The 27446-nt window shown below is 40.5% G+C and overlaps 1 protein-coding gene across 1 annotated transcript in view; it reads right to left on the bottom strand.

Moving 5' to 3' along the window:
* Positions 1–5636: 5636 nt before the first annotated feature.
* Positions 5637–27446, bottom strand: part of LOC124545990 — a 36381-nt gene continuing 14571 nt past the window's right edge. Inside the window, exon 3 of the mRNA XM_047124958.1 lies at positions 5637–6705. Coding sequence (XP_046980914.1) covers positions 6026–6705 — 680 coding nt within the window. The 3' untranslated portion in view covers positions 5637–6025. The remainder of the gene's footprint in view (positions 6706–27446) is intronic.

Raw genomic sequence — 27446 nt, forward strand, 5'->3', positions numbered from 1 at the left:
AAGAAACATAAATGTACGTGTAAAAGAGAAACTAGGAGCTGATAACTCACCAGCACTACCAGTAATCTTACCACTCACTACATCATTTATGTACTGTACCAAAACCACCAAACCATAGTTTTGGTAGAGCTAGACTCTATATGGAGGCAATAATCCAGATAATTGACCCATGTGGCCTTGTAACATCAGCCAAACATGGCCTTATTGTGCTGGTACTGTGAACAGTTGAAAGCAAGAGGAAACAACAAAGGCCTTACTGGCCAAAAGTATTATTTGTGATAGTCTTTTTGTTGTGTATCTGCGACTCGGCATCTCCGCTATATGGTGAGTAGCAACTCTCGTTTTCATAATATCGTTACATTCCATCCTGGATTTTCCATTTTTTAATATAGTGTCGATGATTTGAGTTTCTTGAGCTAAGGTGCCACAAGAAATACAAGGTTTCTGACTGTGATACTTGCCATACTGTGTCAAACCTTTAACTGAAGATAATAGCTCTTAATGAGTAGATTATAAGGGCATTTTAATTTGTTTGATTTACTTAATTACACGAATTATTCAAAATCAAATTATTGTTGCCCCTGGAAAGCAGTACATACATAATCTGCAACTAGTACTGGTTGACTGTGTCCCGGTTAAACAGTTAAGTAATCTACATCATTTGGTATGAAAGTACAACATTTTCGACAGGTTTTGTTAACAAAAAATGGAACTTCACAACCACGCCCTGTAAAGCAAATAAATCTCTGTTGACAATATGGTGGCACTAATTTTTAGTTATGCGCATAAAATCAGATCATGGGCAGCAGTGCAAGGGAGTGGGTGGAGTAGCAAATTGATAATTTTTAACACCAGAAGAGACTTGAAGAATTCAGTCGTGATGCTACTACTACACTGTGTTCCAAAGTTCCTGCAGTTTTATGTCAATGATCTTTTATTGGCAATACTTAAAAAATCGTACTCTACCATGCCAATATAATCTTAAACATAATAATTATTATTTTTATTAAAATTGCTGACAGTTAACACACACAAAAGATTAAAAAATGGGCAGTGAATCTGCTTGGCAGGACAGGGCCCAGACCATAGCAGGTGCTACATGAGTAAACTTCTACCGCTTTATACTGTGAAAGGAAAATTTGTGGTACCAATGATTGTTTAAAAATGTCCAAAAGCATAATTTCTGACAGCCACAGCAACATTATTTCATTACAGTATCAGCACACAGCACAATGCAAGTGCCAAGTTCTGCATCCTAATGATTAAATAACTATAATAATTGAGCAGTTCTCAAAGTTTAAGACTCAATGCTTCTACACTTTAGTGAATTATCTCCTTTACTCCTAAATTATTTAAAATTTCATTTCATTTTTCTGTAGCTTCAAATCCAAGTTTTTACAATAACTACAACTAATGTAACAAGAATGAAATAAGTAACATACACTGATCAGCCAGAACATTAATACCATTGATGTTGTATCAATATAAACCCGTCCAGGCAACAGCTGTGTCAACTGACGAGGAATGACTGCTAGCAAACAAGTGCATGGCACATATACTGTCAGTGTACATGCTGCCCATGTGTAGAATGGGAAAGGTGTGTGGGTATCTGAATTTGATCGAGAGCAAACTGTGATGACCTGGAGGCTCGGCATGAGCTTTTCGGGAGCTGCATGACTTATCAGGTGTTCGAGGAGTGCTGTAGTGAGTGTCTTCAACACATGGTGAAAACATGTCCAGATGATGATGTTGGATTGGGTGGTCAGCCATTATTACAGATGTCAGACATCCTAGGCTGGGCAGACTGGTAAAACATGTCAGGCAGTAAACTGTGGTGGCTAACACTAGTTTAATGATGGGAAGATTAAAAGTATGTGTGAACAAACACTGCACTAAACATTCCTAACGATGGCCCCCCACAGCCAGCGAACCATGCATTTGCCAGAACCATGCATTTGCCAATGTTAACACCACTACATTGGCAACTATGACTGAAATGGGCACATGACCATCAGCAGTGGACATCGGCACAGTGGTTGAGCACTGCATGGTCTGATGAATCCCAATACCTTCTTTATCACGTTGATGGGTAAGACGAATCTGTCTTCCAGGGGAACAGCTCCTTGACAACTGTACTGTGGGACGGATGCAAGTTGGCAATAGCTCCATTACGCTCAGAAGAACATTCACATGGGCATTCCTGGATCCAGAGGAGGTTGTGCAAGGTACCAGGATGTCCGAGGACTATTGTACACTGATAGCAGACTACACACACCTCTTCATGATGATCATGTTTCCTAAAGGCAGTGGCATTTTCAGCACAATAATGCACCATGTCACAAGGCCACAAGAGTGATTGAGTGGTTTGAGGAACACAGTGGTGAGTTCCAATCGATGTGCTTGCCCCCCACCCAACTCGCCCAATCGAACACATCTGGGACGCGATTGAGTATGGTGTCAGGAGCTCATCGCCTTCCCCCCGCCCTCCCCTCCTTCCCTCCAGAATTTACAGGAATTAGCTGACTTGCATGTGCAGATGTGGGGTGGCCTCTGCTTCTGCTTCCATACTACAATGCGTTACCACTGTTATCCGTGACAAAAGTGGACATACCAACTGTTATGAAGGTGGTCATAATGTTCTGGCAGATCAGTGTATTTTATTGCTTTCACAAGAAGAGTGTCCATAGTTCTACATATCTTGGAAAATGTAAAATTGTTAAGTGGAATAACAATTAAAGCCAATACTTACCTAAGCACTCCATGCAGGCATGATGAAGATATACTGCATACCTTTTTATTCACTGAATGTTCAAAAGTTTACATTTTCACATCTCACAAAAAAATTAACAAATGAAAACAATAAATAAATAAATGTTAATTTAACCAACCATGGTTTTACTTATTCCCCGGTAAAGCAAAAATAAGGTTGAGAAAGGAAAAGGTGAAATATTTCTGGAAAGTTTCACATTTTTATTTTTAAATTATTCATTTTATTACAAATTACACGTTATTTTTATGACATGTTTTCTTTCTCTCAGGGTACATTAACAGACTATTAATCACTTCAGTCACTTTGACATTCAGTTTTACAATCTGCTCTTCTTATTTACAACTCAGTTACACATGAAATAAAACTTTTTGCACTCAGTTTTTTGTACATTTATACACAAGCTGACCAGAACTTATCACACCCATTTGGCATTGTTAGGATAAACAATGAGCTACAAATAAATTTTAACTGACCTTACAAAAATGCCTCTGGTTACTACCTGGGAAAACCACGATACATAGCTTTTTTATAATAAAAAAATAAACAAAAATAAAAAACTAGGAAGACTGATCCCATACTAAATTACACTGGTCTTCCCTCTATTAAAGGAATTATGACCACACAAACTTTCCATCACTTGCTGCAAGGGACACACTCCAATTCATATATAAAAATAATCAAATTAAAGCTCTTACACCATATGTAAAAATAACAGGAATAATTTGTTTCCTTTATTAACCCTCTACTGCACGGTGTTGCCTTATGGCAACGAACTATAAATTTATGTATAATGTTACGGAAACTGCTTGTATATGCATGGCATTGCCTTATGGCAATACACAGTCTGACTGAGTCAAGGTAGACTGTGTTTAGCGGTGTTATATTGGCAGAAAATGCTGATGGTCTATAGTCGTTGCTGGAGGTCCTATACGTAAACACATGCTACAACAGCAGAAAAAGTAAATTATTTCTGCCATTTAGATCACACCTAAAAAAATTATATTTTTAAGGTATGTAAAATGATGCTTAATGATAGCACAGATAATGTTTCAATGCCTCTTTAACTGAATAATAAATAATTACTCAATATTTTCAGTTTGTTGCAATATGTGAGTACTATTATCTTGCCAATGTAAACATAACCTTTTTCAACATGGGCAGATTCAGTACAATGCTGTTAATTATTTTTATTTTGTAGGCATGGCATCAATTCCAGCTTCATGCTTCTACAGTGGCAGACATTCAGCGGCAATTAGGAATATTCCTGAAGAAAGTGACGATTCAAAATTGGGCAACACCAACAGTGAAGAAGAATTTGCAGATGATTCAGAGGATGAAAGTGCTGGACATGATATTCCTCATGGAACTTCGGCTATAGCCATTTCTGAGACTATGACAGTGAAGGAGAACAAGAGTAAGAGGAAAAGGAACAAGAAGAGGAAGAACATGACGAAAACAATGTGCTACATCAAAACGACATTGTAGCAGCAGAAGAAAATAGTGCTTCAAAAAACAAAGGCCTAAACATGTGTGTCCTGAGACTAGAGCTCCCATTGTTGCTGACAGAATGCGTATAACTCACTTTGAGCAAATAAAAAGTGACATACATTTTGCTAATAATTTGAGAACAATACCTAAAGGAGAGCCTTATTGACCATACGCTTTCTTAGTGTAAAGTGCTACTGAAACTGGAAAAATTCAGCCTTGACGAGCAGATTATGCCATTCAAAGGGCATCATTCAATGAAACAGTACAATCCAAAAAAACCAAAGAAATAGGGCTACAAAATGTTTGTACTACCTGATGTGAATGGTTTAGTATACAACTTTGAACTGTATACTGGCAGAACTAACCAAAATGAACATCTTCCTGATACAGGAGCCAGCTGAAATGTTGTGCTAAGGCTAGCTAGTGTAATACCTGAACACAAAAATTGTAAATTTTTTTTGACATCTGGTTCTGTAGATGTGCAAGTGAAACTGGCTGAAAGAGGAATCTACAGCCTAGGCACTGTTTGTTCCAATCGTCTAAAAGGATGTGAGTTCAAATCTGACAAGAAAATGAAGAGACCTGGAAGAAATGCAACGGATGAAGGCAGTGTTCCATAGGAAATATGCAGTATTCTGCTGCAAAGAAGTGGCATGACAACAGATTTGTGACATTACTCAGCAATTTTGTGGGAGCAAATCCAATGATTGAAGTAGAAAGATTTGACAAGAAGTTGAAGAAGTCAGTCGAGGTGCCTTGCCCCAGGGCAGTAGTAGAGTATAATCAGATAATGTGGATTCACTTCTAGCATTGTATAGGATCCAGATACATGCCAAAAAATGGTACCACAGAATATTTTTTCATATTCTAGACCCGATGGTAGTGAATGCTTGGTTTCTTTACAGAAGAAGTAAACTATCAAGTGGAATGCATTGAAAAAGCACACTCACTTTAGCGGAGTTCAAGAAGGCCATAGATAGAGTTGGTTGTGCCGTGGAAAAAGTGAGGCAAGAAGGCAAGGAAGACCTGTAAGTAATTCCATTGAGAGAGCCTACACAGCAAAGAAGAAGAAAGGACCAACAGCTGCACTGCCTGAAAAAGATATGGGACTAGGTGGCATAGGACTTTTGCTTATTATAGATATCAAAGGAAGGTATAAAGCTCCATCTTGCAATGGAATTGTTAAAGTGAAGTGTTTGAAATGCGAGGTGCATTTATATTTCACTGCAAATAAGAACTGTAAAATTTCACTCTGAGTGATGAAATGAGTTATCAAACTTGAACAATATGACAAAATATATATATTTTTTAAAACAGAAAAGTAACAGTTTTTCACCAAAAAATATTCATAAATGTACATAGAAGCACATTTGTGTATCTTTCCTAAGTAATTTTACACATATATGTAAATAACAGTGTTGAGAGTCTTCTGAAAAGTGTGTTGACATAAGCATGGTGTTGCCATATGGCAACAATCAATCATAAAATATTGAATAAATCAAAATTTCTATGTTTTACTTGTTACACAGTACTTTGTGTGTCAGACCCTACCCCCAGATATGGTTTTCACTGAAATTGGATCCATAAAAAAAAAGTCATGCAATAGAGGGTTAACAACACTTGGGTTTCCATATCACCACAGATGTACCAAGCCAGAGACATTGCTCTATTTTTTAAATGGCATGTTTCCAGTAGGCAATAAACTATACGAAACACACACACACACACACACACACACACACACACACACACACACACACACACAAACTAGCTCTGACAGTATGTGTGATCAAAACCAACATGCACAGTCTTAACTTCACTATTTGGTTGCCCCTTCACAATTACACTATTTGGCTTCTCAATATGGGCCGGAACCACAAAAATGCTCCTTGGAAAGGGCTTAGGTTTGATAGGTATTGGTAGGACTTCCAGCTTTTCTTTGTTGGGGCAGTGTGGAACTTTCCTATGGATGTTGGACTTATCTGATGTCTGTAACACTTTCAACTTTTCATATTTGGGGGAATGCGGAACTTCGCTGTTGATATTAGACTTATCAGGTATTCGTAGCACTTTCAATTTTTTACTATTGTGGGAATGCGGAACTTCCCTGCTGAAGTCCAATTGAGTAAGTGAAAGCAAACGATCGACTTCCTTCTCCACTTTACACTTTGTTTCCCTGGACATCATACCTGAGCTGATACGGCGTCTCAAAAGCTGTAATTTATACTCCAGTCTCCTCAACTGAGAAGAATTTGTGTCCAGTTTTTCATTTTGTCCACTCACTTCATCAATGTCCTGTTGCCGAGTGCCACCAATGCCAAAATCTCTCTTTATGTTGTGGAGGTCGCGGCGAGTAATAAGGTGCAGCCTCTCCGGTTCTCCGGAATGGATGGAGTTCTTCACATCATCCAAAATTTTTTCGAAATGCACGCCCTTAGCAATTTGACCTGCAACAAATTTTAACTATTAATCCAAATACAAACCCATCATGCAAAACAAATACTAATGTGTTGTGAAGCCTTAGTACAACTGTATCACAATATAATGATGGAGAATATGACATTAGTTGCTCAGACACCTGACTAATTTAAAAAACACAATCCCATTATCAAGTTCCTAAAACCTTTATGCCATTAGGCTCAGTCAAAAATAAGAAAGGAGTAAATAAGGATTTTCAAACTTAAGATTCTCAATTATCCTTTTAATGGTACAACACATGAATTACCATGGCACTTAACACTTGTCACAGGCCTATGTTTACTGACTGTTCTTTAAATTAAACAGATCACAAATCTTAATAATTTGTGTGTCATATTCTCTGCTCTGAAATATTACAAACTATTCTGATATTTCACTGTTTATTCTGAGTGACAGAAATGGCCTGAACTGTTAATATAGCGTATCACAGGTACTAAATGTAGGGACTCTTAAATTTCAGTGAAGCAAAGACAATGAAAACAGACACATTTGGCTTAATTTAAACATAATGAATGACAGCTTTAAACAACAGTTAAAAGTGACTAACAACTGAAGAACTGACCTATATGAATGGAGTGTTAGGTTACTTGCATCAAATTTTTACTTTACATTTGTGTAACAGAAGAGGACAGGACATCGGTAGTCTGTGAATATATGAAAAGTTCCATATGGCTTGGGATGATATACAGGGCCAAAACATAATGCTGCGATGTACTGGATGGAGTATATCAAAATTACATTAGACTGGAGCAATATACCGATTGTATTATGCAGTGCACCTTAGTTTAACACAGAAAATAAACTTTCAAACCTGTTGTATAAATGTTAATCTCGGATTACATTGTTGAGAACTAGGGTCATTTTGACTGCCGAAATTTCACAAATCTAGTCAAATACAGTTCACAACCTACCGACATTACAAAACTGTGTTTCTGCTTTGCAAAAATATGAGTTAAAAAAATAAATAATAAAAAAGTTGTTAAGTGAGGAAGATATTAAGTAAATATGTGAATACACCATTCCCCATTGCTGAAGCTCAAAATATTTTTTTCAGATTGTAAGGGTAAGTTATGGGAAGTTCGGCTTCATAGGAAATGAGTGCAAATAGTGTATCTCATAACAATTTGTGGAGACAACTTTTAATTAATGTGATTAGTTTATAGCAGCATAGTTAGAAAGGGAAATTCAAAATTTTTGCACAGAATGTTAAATATACCAAGTTCAACAGCAGAAAATCATTTTGGTGGCACAGTGGTTGCATTCTGGAGTGCTGTCCAAAGTGTCTCAGTTTCAATCTGAGTCAGTTCTTGGATTTTCTCCACCATTTGCTACTTGTTTTGGGTTTGGCAATGTTTAGTCCAGTCACTGAAGACAAAAAAGATCGAATAGGCGAAAAAATACCTGTAGTCGCAAATTTTTCTACAGAATTGGAGGTGGGAATATGTGTGTGTGTGTGTGTGTGTGTGTGTGTGTGTGTGTGTGTGTGTGTGTGGGGGGGGGGGGGGGGGGTCAATGGTCACTTATTTCAATGTTTCTCTTGAATAACTCAAACCACAGCATGTAGCAAAATATTTCCCAATGCAGAATTAAACTACATTAACTTTCCTATAAAGAAGATTCTATTAATTTTTTCTCTAGGGCCAATAGTTTCTGCTTTGCAGCGGATGGAAAAATTGCAGATTATTAAAATTAATGTTTCAGTGGTATAAAACTTATTGTTTACTGTGTTCTGAGGGTGCAACAGCATGGAGGGGTGGGGATGGAGGGTAGAAGCATGAGCAAAGTTAGGTCACCTTATTCGTAGGACTGCAAACTGAAGGACAAGCTGATGATCACCCCTGCTATCCCATATCATCACAAGAATCAACTACAGGATGTTCCACAAAGTTATACATTATACAGATCCTCCCCAATACGCCTTATGAATCAGTGGCAATGCAGTGTGCATACACGCAAGGAGCCGTCTACAGGGTGAAAAGTATTTAAAATGACAAACTCTGGGAGGTTGTAGAGGACATCAAAACAATTATTTTTCCCTAATGTCATTTTTTCCTAATAGGAGTATTTAAACCGGTAGAGGAAGATTTCTCTGGCAGCAAATTAATTAAACCAACAAACACTTTTCCATTTTTTTATGACCAAGAGATAACACATTAACACGACCCAATTTCAATTACAGTAGATTTTCAAAAATGCCTCCATTGACACGTAAACAAAGGTTACACTGTCGGATTATGTTCTGTCTGACACAGGCAAAAACCCCAGGAGTATCCTGAATTGTTCCTGCTGCTGCTACTATCCGGGCAACCAGATCGTCTTCTGATGCAACAGGGGTTGAGTGAACAAGGTTGCGCATCTCACCCCCACACAAAAACGTCAAGTCCAGAGAGGACATATCTGGGGATCGCGCAGGCCGTGGTACAGGACCAACTCTGCCAATCCACGTTTCTGGGAACCGTCATTCCAGGAATCGATGAACACGACGACTGAAATGTGCCGGCACCCCATCATGTTGGAACCACATGCGTTGTCTTGTAGAGAGAGGGAAGTCTTCTAGCAATTCTGGCAATGCTCTGGTGAGAAAATTGTAATAGTGCCTGCCATTTAATGGCCTAGGTAGCAGATACAGCCCAATTAAGCAGTCCCCAACACCACCGACCCACACATTAACGAAGAACTGCACTTGATGAGCACTAGTAACTGTGGCATGTGGGTTATCCTCACTTCACACATGCGAATTGTGCATGTTGAAGACTCCATCATGTCCAAACGTTATTTCATCGGTAAACAACACAGAGGATGGAAATGTAGGATGCATTTCACACTGTTCCAGGTACCACTGCTAAAACTGTGCTCTGGGTCGATAATCAACTGGTTCCAAGTTGTGGACCCACTATAAGTGAAATGGATGTAACAATTGCTCTCAAAGGACTGTTCTTACATTCGTCTGATTCGTCCCCATGTTACGTGCAATTGCACAAGTGCTGACTGAAGGACCCCGCTCCACATGCTGCAAGACAACTTCCTCAAATTGCAGTGTCCTTACCGTGCGACGGCATCCCTGTCCAGGTAATCTGCTAAATGACCAGGTCCCACGCAGACATTGGTACACAGCAGCAAAGGTCGTATGATGCGGGATACGGCAATTAGGATATTGTTGTTAATAAACCCGCTGTGCACCTCGTCCGTTGTGGTGCGCTATGTAGTACACACCAACTATATCAGTGTACTCACTCCAGGTGTCTCGCTCTATTACAGGGTGTATACATGGACAAGGAAAAAATATTCCCAGATTTCCCGGTTGAAAATACACTTTTTCCGTGTTAAGTGACAGTATACTTTTCCTTGGCACTGTAAAACTTATCAATATTTTGATTGTTTATGGTTTTATACACTGACGTAGAATTATCTGGCATTTCAGAAGATGAAACTCGGGGAAAAAACACGTTTCGGAAAGATCTTTGATGTGCAGCAACATGTACGCTGCATATTTTCGTGTTACGAAAGTATAAATTTGAATTCCACCAAACACCGCATGTTACTTTCCGAAGCATTGAAATCGAGATTGCGACACGCTTTCGTAAGTCAGTCACAGATCATGTCACGTGATCTTGCCAGCTGATGACAGCATAGGACACATGATGTAGTCAGCCAATAGCAACATCACTTTTAAGTAGCGCAAACACACAAATAAGGAAAGTTAATGGTTTAAATTAATATACATATTGTTGCTACAATAAAAGCAAAGCTTTCACATATAATATTGATCTCGGAGATTAATAAGCCGCAAGAGAAGCTAAGCTTCCACATATAATGTTGATCTCTTTTCCGCGTGTTACACTTTAAGATACATCACATAAATGTGCCAGTAAAATTTTTAATAACGACGTAAATGTCTGATCTTCTGGGATAGAAATTCTTCTAGATGGTCGTCCCCAAAGAGTTGATTTTTAAATGAGAGTCAAACGCTCTGTGATTTAAGAAATTCGTCGTACATTGTTGCACATAGTTCATCTTGCATAAAAGGAAATTAACTTTCGAAGTAACGCTTTTCAAACCACCATTCGCAATATTTTCCTGTGACCTGTTAGAAATAGGTTCAGTTCAGCAGTTGCCAGAGAGCGCCAGATAACAGGTGTCACTGCACTTGCGCAGCTACGATGACGCAGGAAGGCCGTATGTTCGTACGTGTAAAACATTAAAAGATCTTGCATTAAAACGAATCTAATGTAAACAGCTGTCACGTCACACTCATTGGAGGCAATTTTTTTGTTAAGAAGCATTGCACAGTCTTCCTAAACACTTTGACAAACTTTACTGTTGGCAGAGGCTTGTATGATCACTGTGTTTTGTTGTATACAGCGCATTTCCTTTGCGACTTAAGTTTTATTTTCGTTCCCCCCCCCCCCCCCCCTCCGCCCCCTCTCATTCACTTTTTGTATTCTGCAGAAGCAGGATACGGGTCGACAGAAGCATCCGATCCCACGCGTCGGCTTTGACCCGTGACGTAAGGGTGTTGTCGTGTGTGAGGTCATGACGGCGCGGAGTTTGGTTTGAGTGTGGCTGTCTCCAGTTCTGTTTTATCTTATTTTATTTACTTTTCTGATCTGTTCGTTCTATCTCGTGAGATTTTTTTTTAAATTTAAAAACGCTTATTACTTATTTTAATTATCTGTTTCCTCCAATTTCTGTTTTAGTTTATTATATTTATCTTTCTGATCTGTTCGTTCTATCCCGTGAGATTTTTTTTTTTTAAAGACAAAAAACACTAATCAGCTACTGAAGCATCTTTATCTTCTATGGGTTGCAGGGGTTACGACCCCTGGGGAGGTGGGTGGGTATTCATGCATGGCTGTCTTCACTTACACGTTGTAGCTACGCAAGGCGTCTAAATTTGTTTATATTTAGTTTGCCCCCCACCCAAAACACCCCATTTCCCGCGCTTGTCCCGTTAGTGTCATTAGGCTTCTTGTGGAAAGTGTGTGTGTGTGTTTTTGTTTCCGCCATATTTGTGACGTCATGGGTCAAAGCAGACGGGCGGGATCGGACGCTTCCATATTTCCGCGGGATACAGTACTATTCTTAGTTAGAGTTTTGGTTCTTACCAGTCAAAATTCCAAAAATTTAACTGAAAACTAAAACAATAAAAAATTCCCAGAATTCCAAAAGAATTCCCAGGTTTTTCCCGGTTTTCTCCCGGATGAAAAAATTCCCGGGTTTTTCCCGGATCTCCCGGGTTGTATACACGCTGTATTACTAAACAGAGACAATGCGCTACTACACTGGTGGACAGCAGCTGCCTACAACTGAAGAGTGTAATACGCCATCTAACAACTGAAGATCGTAATATGGCCTCTAACAACTGAAGAGCATAATACAGTCTCCACCGATTTAAGTAATCCTCATAGGAAAAATGACATTAGGGAAAAATATTAGTTTTGATGTCCCCTGCAACCTCCCAGAGTTTGTCTGTTTAAATACTCTTCACCCTGTATATTTCACACAGCGCGTTAACAATAAATGGAGCATACACGAGTTACTAGTAATACTAACACAAGAAATGCATATGAACAAAATCTATGTAAGTCTCTGCACTCTGTTCTAGACTGCTGGAGGAGAAATTGATTTTTAGTCGCCCTTTATGGTAGATGTAGCGCTCATCCATGAATGGGAAGTTCCCCCCCCCCCCCCCCCCACAAGTGCTGATCATCTTTAATTTTGCACATAAGTATACCTCCTCGCATTTCCTGTCCAGTTCTCTCCTGTGAATAAACAAACTAACCTCAAGGAGCTCTTGTTTATATAGTGGAGTTATTTTCAGTTAACTGAGTGTTTATTTGCAGTTGTTAAGAGAGCTAATGTATAAAATAAGTTCAACAGCTGGAGCTGTCAACCATCTACCACAATGGAGAGCCTGTCACACGTGTAACATGCTGTCAATACACATTCAACAATGTTGATTTCATTGTCTCCACTAACATTGGCTGGAATACTTTTTACAATGTGAGTTACTCATTTTTAAAGAAGAAGCATCACCCTGCCCTCAGCTCTCTGAACATCTGTAGGAGCCCAGATGCTTAAACTGTCTCTCTCTACAACAGAAGCAGCTCACCTAGGTGTTATGTGATAGTAAAATTGCAAACTGGTTAGAAAGAATTTTTGGGAATGACACAAGAGCATCTTGCGGATTTTGTTGTAGTGCTTTGTAAGCATCTTATGCCAACTTACAAGCCATAGTGGGACAAAAAACACAAGATAGCTGCAGCCCCCTAAACGAAAATACCTTTCAGAGCCATGAAAGAATCTTTAGACGTGAATCAAACTAAAGGTTCCCTTCCATTTTTTGCCATTGAGCAATCATATATGACCACTTAAATGAGTTGCATGTGAGTAAATTCAGACAATGATGTTGCTAGAAAAGTTAAGATACATAGAACAAAGTGTAGTGGAATTATAAAACATGTACTAAGGCCCTATTTTGCAGAAAATTTGCGGCAAGATATCAACAGACATTAACGTGATCAAATTTTTAGAAATAACAATAATATATTACAGTGCTGCATACAGTGCAATAATTTGATTTTTGAAATCAGCTGATCTCAAACATCTCCGCAATATCCTTTCTTTCAGAAGTGCTATTTCTGCAAGGTTCGCAGGAGAGCTTGTGTAAAGTTTGGAAGGTAGGAGACGAGGTACTGGCAGAAGTAAAGCTGTGAGGACGGGGCATGAGTCGTGCTTGGGTAGCTCAGTTGGTAGAGCACTTGCCCGCGAAAGGCAAAGGTCCCGAGTTCGAGTCTCAGTCCGGCACACAGTTTTAATCTGCCAGGAAGTTTCATTTTCATTCTGTTTCCCTGGGGCAATATTGCAACTATTTCCGTGCATTGCTATGTCAAGGAAAGATCCATTGTTTACATTTTGTAATTTTTGTCTACATGACTAACATGCAATTCACACTTAGATGCCTGGCAGAGGATTCATGGCACCATTTTCAGATTATTTTTTTACCGTTCGGCCTTGAATAGTGCACAGGAAAAATGAACACTAAATCTATACAAAATGAGCTGCCTTCTTTGGACTTTTTCAATGTCCTCCATCAATCCTATCTGGTAAGAGTCCCATACCATGCAGCAGTAGCCAGTCTCTAGTGGATTTGCTGCATCTTCTAAGTGTTCTGCCAACAAAGTGCTGTGTTTGGTTTGCCCCCCCCCCCCGCCCCCCCAATCACACATTATCTAAATGGTCTTTTCAATTAAAATAGTTCGTAATTGTAATTCCTAGATATTTAGCTAAATTAACAGCCTTGAGATTCGTGCAACTTATCTTCTAACCGAAATTTGATGGCTTTCTTATAGTACTCGTGTGGATGACCTCATACTTTCCTTTATTTAGGGTCAATTGCCACTTTTCACACGAGAAAGATATCTTGCCTTTGCTGATGTGACATTTGTGTATTACACGGTGTAAAAACAGATTTTTCGAATTACCGAGAAAATGTTAAGTGTTAGAATGTTGGTGTTAGAATTATTTACATCATTATTTACCTCATTTACAATTTGCCGATTAACTGCACTGACCTCATACCACAGTTGAAATATGCTACAAATAACAGGTATGGAATTGATGCTTTGGTTAGTTCCAGTATTTTTATAGCCATCATATAGGTTTTTGACATCACGAGGAAAGGCTCAGATCATTTGTCTCAGAACTGTGAGCTGTGAGTTTTGATCATTCGTACCTCCTGATTTTTTAAAAACTGCATCTCCTGATGTTTGGATTTTAGAAATTGACAGGTACATAGTATCACAACAGTCATGTCATCACCTTATTTAGGCACTGGATTGTTTTCAGGGTGCTAGTACTTCCAGATCACACTCCGCCATATGGCAAGACAACTGGGCATAATGGAGATGCTCTGTTGACGCTTGATAAGATCATAGTAACTGGTGAACTCAGAAGCTTGCAGTTGATGGTCGGTTTGTCAACATCCCAGCTATTGCAGCCCAACCTCACTTCCACCACTGCCACAAACGCTGCATCAACTAACAGTTGTATTTCAAAGTACCTGAGTCAGGCTGATGATACAAGAGTGGAAATATTACAGACTTTGCAGGCTGCTTTGTTTCCAGTCGTTTCCTAATGATAGTGTAGCTAGTAAGACGTAGCTTTGGTGGACCAAGACAATGTACAGTATTGTTGATGAGTAGTTCCGCACTTTAGGAAAAATACTCTCGAATATCTTGAAGAGGACGTTCCTTTTGTAATCTTATTTGATGAAAGCCTTAACAGGCTGGCTGAGTTGCAACAAATGGATATTGCCACAAAGTTAACAAACAAGTTGAAATGCACTATTTTTCACCTGCATTTTTAGGCCGTACCACTGTTGTTGATACATTGGATGATTTTAAGACAGGAATAAACTGTCCTCTTGGAGTTGTACTGCGATGATTTTTTCCACCTGGATAAGAACACTGAAGACGCCTCTCGATGGGCATCTTTCCTGTAGAAGATCCATAATCTCTAATAGACATCAGTAAGAAGAGTGGCATGTTAAACAAATTCTTATTTAGAAGGCAAACACCTAGGGCATTTTGTGAATCTTCTTGCTTGATGCACCACATAACATGTCTAATGATAAACTAAACAATCTTTGGCCAAGGAGCTTCCAGGAATCTCCTGCATGTGTTGTAGATTACGTTAAACGTGTGTCAAGTTATGTTGAACACACGCCGTGTTTTTAATTATGTCTTCCAGTTCTAGAACTGTGCCTCTGTTCTTCTGCCGCAATTCTCTAGCTAATGTCCACATCTGGCTTATATATGATGTCAGGGAAAATTCGCATTTATGTTCAGTTTCCACCAAAAGATATGAAAGTTTAGCAGGAATGTATACATGCTGTAACATGTGCAAGCCCAGGAAGTCTTTTATTGACAGATGATCATTACAACTTGGAGATCTTACGATACCGAAATGACGTTCAAGTGGATCCTGATTAAATTTTGCTGTCAGGACACAGCCGAAACCTCTTTTCCACAAGAATTCAGATATTCGTAAGATTTTTTCAATTGTTGCTCTTGGAGACTGGAGAGTTCTTTTGGAAGCAAAGCTGTTAATTCTATTGATGGGAATGCTTTTCAGTTTCATTAATGTTTTGTGAGCCTCCAAGCTGTTGTACAAAGTATCCTTAGGAAACAGAGTTAAGTGTGTCCACTAAGTTGTTCATACATGTAGTGAATGATTCCGTTGATTCACTGCCTTTGAATCCTGCCCCTTCAATTTCCTTGAAGAATTTTATTCCATTGGCTGTTGAGTTACTGAATAACTGTGGAACTAATAATAATTTCATTCATTGAAATGGCAACGGATCAAAGTGTTTGAAAGTTACCTTGTGGCAAACTTTGTCCTGTGAATTCTGGGGTATTATCTTGTTCACAAACACATCCATAAAAATTGTAGTTGATTATCTCATCATTGAAAAGTACCTTGGATTTATCAAAAAAATTATTCTTTGCGCATTTTATTACACAAATAGCATCTGAAAATGCCTAAATTCTTCTCGTTTAATCTGCTAGATTTTATAAAGAGCAGGTAACTTTATTTTTTATGCTCTAATTCCTAGGACTGGCACACCTTTTTATTCGGTTCATCGTCATCAGCAGTGAATCCAATAATTGTTGTTTCGGCTTGCTCTTGCTGGATAATTACTTGAATCTAATATATGTGAGATGACGTCATGAGGAGTTGCTTTGGGTCTAGCATACACAGCAACAGGATGGATCCAGTAATGCAGTAGAGGTACAAATATAAACACCAGAGCATGATTTGCAAGTTTATTCTTACAGTGTTCTGGAGTATATGCCCCTACATTGACCGACCCATCAACTTTGAACAAAGTGCTATCAAAATGCAGTTCTTCGTGGAGCTTAACTACATCAAAAATCGGCACACCTAAGCATTCATTTTCATCTCATCCTTCCCAAAAATAATTCTGAATTGATTCCACAGCATGCGTATGGATTCTATATGAGCATTTGAGACCCTTTACTAAATTTTGTAGATGTATTTCAGAAGGAAGTGGCAACAGTCAGTAATGTCTGTGTTCTTTGGGTGACTTAATTTTTAAGAGCACACTGTCCAGAAGAAACTCATTATCGTACCATATTCCCTTATTGTTTCCCAACTATCTTTTGTTTATCTTAGTGTCTACTACAATTTTCTGTTTCTTACTTAAAAGGGGAGGGCACAATGTTGGCATCTTGGATTTACTTCAGACATTGTACACCCTTAGTAGGCCATTAAAGCATCATAATGTGAAAGTAGTAAGGTGCACTACTCTAAAAATTTGAGAAAATTGCAAGAGAAATTTTATGCATCTTTTACGTATATCATGTTATCTGTACAAACTTGCTGGACGGATGAATTAATTGTGGTTAGTGTTCCGCTTGGCAAGGTCGTCATGGATGAGGCGACAGTTCTAATCCAGCTGGTACTTACTATTTAATGTTTATTTCTTCATCACTGGTCTCATTATTTAATTTATATGTCATTTGAGAGGTAACATAATGAAAAACACTCACATGCATTTTCATGAAACTTTAGTGAATTTCTTATGTTATTTGACTATTTACTATTTGTAATTAAATTTTGAATGATGAGGGACAGGCTTGGAAAGCCCAAGTGAAACCTCAAGAAATAATGATGCGAATGATGTTATTCGCAATCAGTAATATAAGTCACTGTGTGCCAGATTAATGTAGAATTACTTGTCGGATGTGCTCCCGACATCACACGTTGTAGGATGTTATTTGTCGTACAGACATGGAAAATATAAATTGAAACTTGATTCAAATACACATGTACTTTTCATTATATTACCCCTCAGGTGTCATACAAATTAAATAATGAGACCAATGACGAAAATATATAGATTAATAAATAAGCAGCCTTCAACTCTGCAACAGTCACTCACAACACTTTAAACAAATTCACAAAATAAACACAAGACACAACCAGCACACACCTCCTGATAAGGCAAAATCACATCTACTTAAGTCTCAGGTGGCAGTGCTGCTCATAGTTTGTGGGCATGCCACCTGTCGTAAGTTACCTGTGTTAATGCGCTGGCAGTCGGCACACTTTCTCTTCTACTTACTATGCACACAGGAACAGTTTATTTTTAAAGGTACGTGTAAATATATCTGGTGAAATGAGGCTGATAACATTTACAATATAGAACAATAATCTGCTTAATGCATTGCTTTGCTGTTGATATTAGATTTATCAGGTATTCGTAGTACTTTCAATTTTTTACTATTCAGTGTGACATTTCTGGGCATATTGTGTCTTTACTGTACCCATGTTTAGCACAACAACAATATCCAGTGATGTAAAAAACATCACACTAACACTGGCACTATAGCTATGCACAAGGCTTACAGTTGCAGATTCGTTAATACTAGACTGCATAACAACACAGGAACAAAGACAGAACACTGTATTATAAATGTTTAGGCTGTATAAATTCAAGAGCTAGTAGGTGTAAATAAATTAAACAGTGCTATTTTCTGTATGTTGAATGGATCAAGTGATTTTTACACATTATTTTACCGTAAAAGCACTCTCATATGTTTAAAATCTACCATAATACCCACTCACTCACCACTAGAAGGTTCTTAAAACCATCAGGTTTAGTGGGAAAACCACTAGCAGCACTGGCACAGGAGCACAAAACTGAGCAATATGAGCACACATTCTACAAAATGCGCAGGAAAGAGAAAAGTACATAACATGTTGCATGCGACTTCCCGATTTCTTCAAACTCAGAAGGACATTGATTAAAAAGACTAATAAGCAAAAAAGTATTCACAATTGGCCAAATATCAAAATGATGAGTTTTCAAAACAACCATTTTTGGCTTTACGATCATTAGCCAAAAATTGGGAGAAATAATGGAATAACTCTGAGGTGGGAGAAAAAGCAGAAAATCTGGAGTCTTCCGCCTAAGTCAGGTACTCAGGTATGTACTATCAACAGAACAGCAGTTGTCTGGTTTTAGAATACACACACACTGAAGAAGGGGTTAATGAAATCAACTCCCTTGTCCAAAGAGGAAGCAAGAAGAACAAACATTGAGAAAGATGAATGGTGAAGTGTACCTTGTGCTGAGCCGTCAGCCCCCCCCCCCCCCCCTTTAACTGAAAAAAAAAACATGAACGCCAAAGATAGGTTGCATTGAGCTGCACGAGGGTATGCCAAAAAGGCCAAAGTCTGTCAGTCACTTTTGAGCGTCACTCTGTTGGCAAAGTTTCCCAGCTCGCCTGATGTTCTCATTCTCCTCACTTACATTTTAAAACATTACGGGTATAAACTTTTAATTGCCTAACACATCACTAAAACAGCAGGATAAAAAAACAATGCAGTCCCTGAAAATAAAATCCCATTAAGGTCAGTGAGATGATGTCTATGCATCACTTAACAGTCACAGCACTTCACTTACCGAGAACTGAAGAAAAAGATGAATGCCCGCTATCTTCTTAACTGCTTCAACTGCCTTTGAATGCATAGCTCCTTCTACATGGTTGATTACAGCCATCTTTCCAATGTTGCTGAGAGCGAAAGAATTGCTGCATATTGTGCAAAACACTTGCAATTCTGATGTCTTGTGGGCCTCGTTGCCCTCAAACCGCAAGTCATTTAGCCATTTAACACTGTATTTCACACTGCTTGGTTTCACCATGATATACTAACAGAACTTGGTGAGAGTTACCACATGACTGAGGACAGAAAGCTGTTTGTTGACAACACTCCTGCAACAATGGAAAGCTGGTGCACCTTCAAAAGCAAGATGCCACAGAAAAAATTTATTTCCCCAACGAGCTACGGTTATTTCCAGTGGATTCCTTGATACCTGCAGCCCCTGCCTGTGTGTTTGTGCTCGCCTGACCTCAAGACTATACCTGCAGAATGCGGGAATATTGTATTCACAGCATCCCTCATGCCTCACAAATGATCTGAGTTATCGAAATGAGATTTTGGCAAATGATAACACAGAAATATTTTAGTATTTTTCTGCATGATAAGCATGTGGAATTTTCTTTCCTACCACATTGTACAAGTATCTAGACTTATGTAATGGAATGTTGTAATTTTTTAAAGTATTCGATAGCCACTGAAATGAGAATTAGCGTGGCTTCGCAACAAGATAAGAAATTATGTGTTTCTTTTTATACAAAAAATGTGATTATTCAAAACTTTTGATCTGAATTGACCACATTTCCTTGTTAACCACTGTTTCACGACTCTGTAACTGCAGGTGCATTAGGATGTTGGTATGGTGACATTGTGCAAATTCCATTGTTTTGCCAAACGAAGTAAATTTTTAACAGGAAACAAGAGAAATGTAGCTGTTGTTCAAAAGTCACCAATTCTGAGTGAGTGGTTTTCAAGAGACAGCAAGTTTTAATTGCTACAAACATAATGAAGGGTCTGGACCAACAACCGCAACAAAAAACATACAATTGTACCATGAAATACATTGTTTGTGAAAACTGACACACGAACATTACATACACAAGAAAGTAAAAAATAGGGTCTACATAGGGATGGTTCAAAAATTTGTAGACAGTACTCTGACTGTGGGCCACAGTGTTGCCATAAAAATGAAGCTACAAAATCTGACATGAAGTTTCAGAAAAAAAAGGTTCTATGTTTGCATGACCATATTGCTTGTAGCTGCTTTGTAGTAACTGAATGTATTTTAAATCCACCTTCGAAGCTACGCTACAGAAATAGTGCCAAGCAAGGAAATATATAAACAAACTTGCAAGCAGATGACCTTTCCTGATGTGAGCAAAAATCTTAAGTACTAACATCAACATCTTTTGCAATGAACTGTTTTTAGATGCAGACAGAAAGCCAAATGGTATGTGTGTTTCATTACGAGTGATGTTATTTTATTTCAATAAACCAAAACATCTGGTGATAAAAACACACATTTCGTTGGCGTTGTGAGACAGATTTAAAGTGCTTTCACTGATTTCAGCAACGCTCTAAGAAAAACAGAGGCCTCTTGAAAGAAGTATATAAGGCAGAGAGGAGTTGCGTAAACTAGTATTATGGGTGACCCCAATAAAATGTTGGTTCTACTATGTTCGTTGTTGTCGGTTATCACCCACTGTATTAGGTCTATTATTTTACAGATATGCTCTGATTTTTCTTTTGAGAAATATAAGAGTACAAAGTGCACAAACTGCCAATGACTGCCACAATTTCTTCTTCTTATCGCCCATACTTTCTAATATATATACTACCTTCAAAATGCCAAAATCTACCAGAATAAATCAAATGTCTATAAAACACTGCACTGTACAATGTACTTGTGGTGAGATGGTCGCAATTCCTGAAATACATCGCCCGCATTCCTGGGTTCATAGATAAATCAAGAAAATCTGCACATTACACCACACACAAACAGACCCGGCCTGCAGGCAGATTGGTGAGAGTAGATTCGGTGAGCAGGGCCTGCACATTAGTGGGAAACAGTGGGCTTCAGATTGGCAAGCCCAATCTGTTAAAGATACCCACAGCAATGGCCTGTGGTTTTGGCCCATCACAGAAGTCCACTCATGTGGCCAGCTATTCACAAGTCACAGACAGCATGTTGATAAAATGAGACCGCGGTAATAAATCCATGCAACAGATAGCTTGTACGAATACTCAGAGAATCAATAATAATGAGGATAGGTAGCAACTCACTGTAATGATGGTTACTGAGCCACAGATGGGCAAGTACAGAAGACAATCACACACTCTCATCTAAATTTTTGGCCACTCTTTGTCAGAAAACAAGAGCACACAAACACTCACTCAATCACCCACACACAACTGATGCACATATGACCGCTGTCTCCAGCTGCTGCATTTACAGTCTCTGACAATCAGATTCAAACAAACCACTCCTTCCTCCCTCTGATCAGCAGTTGCTAGGCTAGGGGCAAGAACCGGTGGCAGCACTGACTTCCAAGGTGAAGGGAGCGCTAGGAAGGGGAGAAGCAGTAGTGGCCAGGCATGGCAGACAAACGGCATGCATTTCTGCTCACGAGAAAATCACGACGGTATGACAGCAGTATTTCAGCGGCTTCTACATGCAGAGCGGCTTCTACATGCAGACTCTCAACCGGGCTAGTGTAAAAGGCACCAGTGGCCAAATGGATGCCACGATGTGGATAGTACTGAGACAGCGTAAGAAGGATGGATGTGTAGTTGCACAAACCAAACACCCATAATCTAGTTTTGAACAGACAAGGACTGGTACAAACGAAGGAAGGTGGTTCGATCTGCTTCCCAGGAAGTACCGCTGAGGATACTTGAGACATTGAGGAATTGTGTACAGTGGACGGCCAGGTAAGACACATGGGAGCACCAAGAAAGTTTCCTATCAAGCGTGAGCCCCAGAAATTTCGTAGTTTCAATGAACAGAAGAGAAAAAGGCCCATGATGTAAGCACTGTGGAAGAAACCCACTGCACTGCCAGAAATTCAAACAAACTGTTTCGTCAGTGGAAAAGCAAAAGCCACTGTCAATGCTCCATGAGTAAAGATGATCAAGATAACGCTGAAGACGCCATTCAAGGAGCCAAGTCGCTGGAGAACTGCAATAGATAGCAAAATCGTCAACGAAAAAGGAGCCAGAGATGCCCGGCGAGTGACAGATCATAATAGGGTTAATGGCAATAGTAAAGAGGATGATGCTCAGGATGGAACCCTCAGGCATACCGTTTTCCTGGATAAAGGTGTCAGAAAGGCAAAACCCACACATACCTTCAAAACTGTTTTAAAAATTCCTGTCGGAAATGGGGCATGCGGCCATGAAAGCCCCACTTGTAGAGAGTACGGAGGATACCACTCCCCCAAAAAACATGACCACAGCCTGGTATTTCGGCATAAAACCGTTCATGACACAGGTTGACAAAGTGACATGGTCAACTGCAGAGTGGCGCGCTCAAAATCACATTGTGCAGTGGTTAGTAAATTGCAAAACTCAAGCCACCGTACCAGCCAGGCATGAATCATGTGTTCCATCACCTTGCAAACACAGCTGGTGAGAGAAATGGGGTGATAACTAGAAGGATGGTTTTTATTCTTACTGGGCTTAGGTAGGGGTACGACAAGGGCTTCACGCCAGCATCTCTGGAAACATGCCCTCTGCCCATATGTGAATGTACATATGAAGGAGAAAGTGCTTACCCACAAGAGAAAGGTGCTGCAACACCTGAATGTGAGCACTGTCCAGCCCTGGGGTGGAGGATCGGAATGAAGTGAAAGTATGATCTAGCTCCCTCATAGTAAAGGCAGCATTGTAGCACTCGCGATTCTGAGAAGATAAGGGTATCGTCCGGGCTCCCACACCCATTTGTAATGGAGGAAGGCTGTGTGATAATGGGTGGAGCTCAAAATCTCTGCAAAATAGTGGCGAGATAGCAGTAGGATTCACTATGACATCATCTGCTATGATCAGGCTGGAAATTGGAGGATGGACCTTAGCCCCACAGAGCTGTCAGAGGTTGGCCCACACGACAGAAGAGGGAATGGAACTGTTGAAAGAAATAGTAAATGAAATCCAGCTAGCTTTTCTGCTATCCCTATGAACGCGACAACACTGTGCATGCAACTGTTAATAACAAATGCAGTTTGCCATCGTAGGCTGATTGTTAACAATGCAGCGAGCACGTGCCCGCATGCAAATTGCATCACGCCACGCTTCATTCCACCAAGGGACCAGGACACTGTGCGGTAAAGAGGAAGGGTGAGGCATGGAACGTTCTGTGGCAGGAAGAATAATGTTTGCAAGATATTGTACCTGGTCATCACAACTGTGTAAAAGTTGTTCGTCAAAGGTCGCCAGGTCGGAGTAAAGCTGCTGTTTGAGTGTGCATGTACTTGAGGTAGGTGTCAGCAAACAGATAGCACATGGGAAACGGTTGCCTGAGTATGTGTCAGAGAGAATGGACCACTCGAGACGATGGGCAAGCTGGGCAGTGCAGAAGGAGAGGTCTAAATGGGAATAGGAGTGCATGGAGTCTAAAAGGAATGTGGGTGCTCCCGCATTAAGGCAGATGAGGTTAAGTTGATTGAGACGGTCAGCAAAGAGGGCTTCTGGGAGAGCACCAGAGGGGTTGATGTGCATTAAAGTCACCGAGCAGCAAAAAGGGTAGAGGGAGTTGCCTTGGTGACACAGATATGAGTTACTAATAATACAAGTTAATGACATCTTTGCACACTATTCTACAAGGCTAGAGGGAAATTTAGTCACATTGCATGACAGTTTTAGCATTCTTCTAGGAAAGGCAACTTCCTCCACCATGAGTACTGCTTGCTTTTCAGTTTACATACAGATTGTACATCCCCAGCATATCCTGTCCAGTTCTCTCATATGAATAGATAAAATAACTTCACTGAGCTCGTGTTCATAGAGTGGAGTTATTTTTGGTTAATTGAGTATTTATTTGCAGTTGTTGATGAGCTATTAGGTAAAAAAGCTTGACAGCTGGAGCTGTCAACTGTCTACCATACTGAGGAGCCTGTCAAGTGTAACATGTGGTCAATATGTATTCAACAATGTCTATTTTATTGTCTCCACTATCAATGGGTGGAATACTTTTCACAGCTTGAGGATATTAAATTATACATCACCCCGGCCTAAGCTTTCCCAACATCTGAAGATGCTTAGAGGCTGAAATTGGCTCCCACTGCAAAACAAGTAGGTCACCTAAATGTTATAGAACTTCAGGTATTTCAATGCTAAGACAAACAATGCATTATAGCAGATTACTATTCTAGATTTAAATATGATCAATCATATTCCACTGGACCTACTGACACCCGTCTCACAAGATGTTGTGTACGTGTGATAAGCAGCTCCACCTAACACAGGCCACTCTGCAACTACCAGTAATTCCTTAATGGAAGAGATTTATGCAGCCTACAAGGAAGGCAGTTAATGATCAGAAGTTCAGTAACTTTCTGGTCATTCATTAATTCATCATCAAGTGCCTACACCAAGGTTTCATGGCACATTTACCAGTCCAATCTCTCATAAATTAAGCACTTCTCAATCATTGTTTATAAGAGTGTATTTTACATAAAAGCTCACTTAATGACTGCAAATGAGTACTCTTCCGATAAAGTGAAAATAACTCATCCCATTCCATTATCACAGATACAGCAACAGTAGATAAATTACTCAAATGGGTGAACAGTCTCTGCTGCAATTATGTGATTGTCTTATTAATTCAAATTACACAGTTCCCGTGGTTAGTGCAGCCCCATACTGGAATAATATAGAAACAATTACAGCTCAAGCACATGGAACTAGCCAGCAGCTGATCTAATATCGCTAAAACGTGAGTGAATTTAATAAAACTTTAAAAACTTACTTGGTTGAAAGTGGAAAGAGTTAAGTATGGGACCTGGCTGTCATATAAAATAGTGGTGGAAACACCTGTCTTTAACTATGAGTTAATACTGGAAAACCTTAAGTACAGTTAAAAAGATAAATAGCAAAAACACTAAGTATAATGAGTTTTGTGTGTGTGTGTGGGGGGGGGGGGGGGGATCTTATATAAACGTAATTAGAAAGAGCTGTCACATAATTAAACGAACCACAGCAGAAGGAAGAGCCAGTGCAGTGGTGGTACACATTTACAACCATTAAAATGAAAGAGGTGGAACTGCAGTGCGCTCGCCAACTGTTGGTTGGTTGGTTTGGGGGATTAAAGGGACCAGACTGCCATGGTCATCGGTCCCTTTTTCCAAAGACAAAGAACACCCACAGAGAATAAAAACAAGGAACATAAGAGATCACAGACGATACAGAACAAGAGATACTGAGACAAAGACAAGACAAAACAAACTAAAACCACACAGAGTGTGACGGTGGTTGGCCGACCATAGACATAAAAAAGGAAAGGCCAACCACTTAGAAACACATTAAAAAATCAGTGTAAAACCATAGGCCAAGAGCCAGAATCAACACAAAACAATAAAATAAAACAGAAACACTCAGAGTAAATGATAAAATCCCCCTGCCCGAATAAAACGTAAAACTAAGTCAGCCATAGTGGAGTCGTCTGTTAAAAGGGCAGGGAGCGTAGCAGGCGGCGCAAATGTCTGCCTGACCACAGCTAAAAGGGGGCAGGCCAGCAAAATGTGGGCCACTGTCAAAGCTGCTCCACAGCGACATAGAGGAGGGTCCTCCCGGCGCAGTAAATAACTGTGTGTCAGCCGGGAGTGGCCAATGCGGAGCCGGCAAAGAACTACTGAGTCCCTGCGAGTGGCTCGCAGGGATGACCGCCACACAGCCGTCGTCTCCTTGACAGCACGGAGTTTATTGCGCATTGGCAGTTCGCGCCATTCATCGTCCCATAGCGCCAAGATTTTGCGGCGGAAGACTGCCCGCAAATCAGTCTCTGGGAGGCCAACGTCCAGAGATGGCTTACTGGTGGCCTCTTTCGCCAGGCGGTCAACATGTTCGTTACCCGGGATACCGACATGACCGGGAGTCCACACAAAGACCACAGAGCGGCCGCAACAGGCGAGAGTATGCAGAGACTCGTGGATAGCCATCACCAAACGAGAACGAGGGAAACACTGGTCGAGAGCTCGTAAACCGCTCAGGGAATCGCTACAGATAACGAAGGACTCACCTGAGGAGGAGCGGATATACTCTAGGGCACGAAAGATGGCGACCAGTTCAGCAGTGTAAACGCTGCAGCCATCCGGCAAGGAACGTTGTTCGGAAAGGTCCCCTAGAGTGAGCGCATATCTGGCACGACCAGCAACCATCGAACCGTCAGTGTAAACAACACCAGAGCCCTGATACGTGGCCAGGATGGAATAAAAGCGGCGGCGGAAGGCCTCTGGAGGGAATGAGTCCTTAGGGCCCTGTGCCAAGTCGAGCCGAAGGCTAGGGCGACGAACACACCATGGGGGTGTATGCAAAGTAGCCCGGAAAGGAGGTGGAACAGTGAAACCCTGGAGCCCAGAGAGAAGCTCTTTGACGCGGACCGCTATTGTACAACCAGACCGGGGCCGACGTTCTGGCATACGGACGACCGACAGCGGGAACAGGAGGTGATAGTTTGGATGCCCGGGCGAGCTGAGAACATGGGCAGCATAAGCGGCCAGCAAACGTTGGCGTCGGAACCGCAGTGGAGGTACACCTGCCTCCACCAGTACGCTGTCCACAGGGCTGGTGCGGAAAGCACCAGTGGCAAGGTGTATCCCGCTGTGGAGAATCGGGTCCAGCACCCGTAACGCAGATGGGGATGCTGAGCCATAAGCCAGGCTCCCATAATCCAGACGGGACTGGATTAACGCCTGGTAGAGCCGCAACAGTGTAGAGCGGTCGGCGCCCCAGCGGGTGTTGCTCAAGCATCTCAGAGCGTTTAGATGCCGCCAACACGTCTGTTTCAGCTGCCGGATATGAGGCAGCCAAGTCAACCGGGCATCGAAAACCACCCCCAAAAACCTGTGGGTCTCCACCACAGCAAGGAGTTCGTCGGCAAGATAAAGCCGCGGCTCAGGATGGACTGTTCGGCGCCGGCAGAAATGCATAACGCAGGTCTTGGTTGCCGAAAACTGAAACCCATGCGCTACAGCCCAAGACTGCGCCTTACGGATAGCGCCCTGTAGCTGACGTTCAACAGCTGCAATGC

The sequence above is a fragment of the Schistocerca americana genome, chromosome 8 (genome assembly GCF_021461395.2).
Source record: "Schistocerca americana isolate TAMUIC-IGC-003095 chromosome 8, iqSchAmer2.1, whole genome shotgun sequence".
NCBI classification, from domain to species: domain Eukaryota; kingdom Metazoa; phylum Arthropoda; class Insecta; order Orthoptera; family Acrididae; genus Schistocerca; species Schistocerca americana.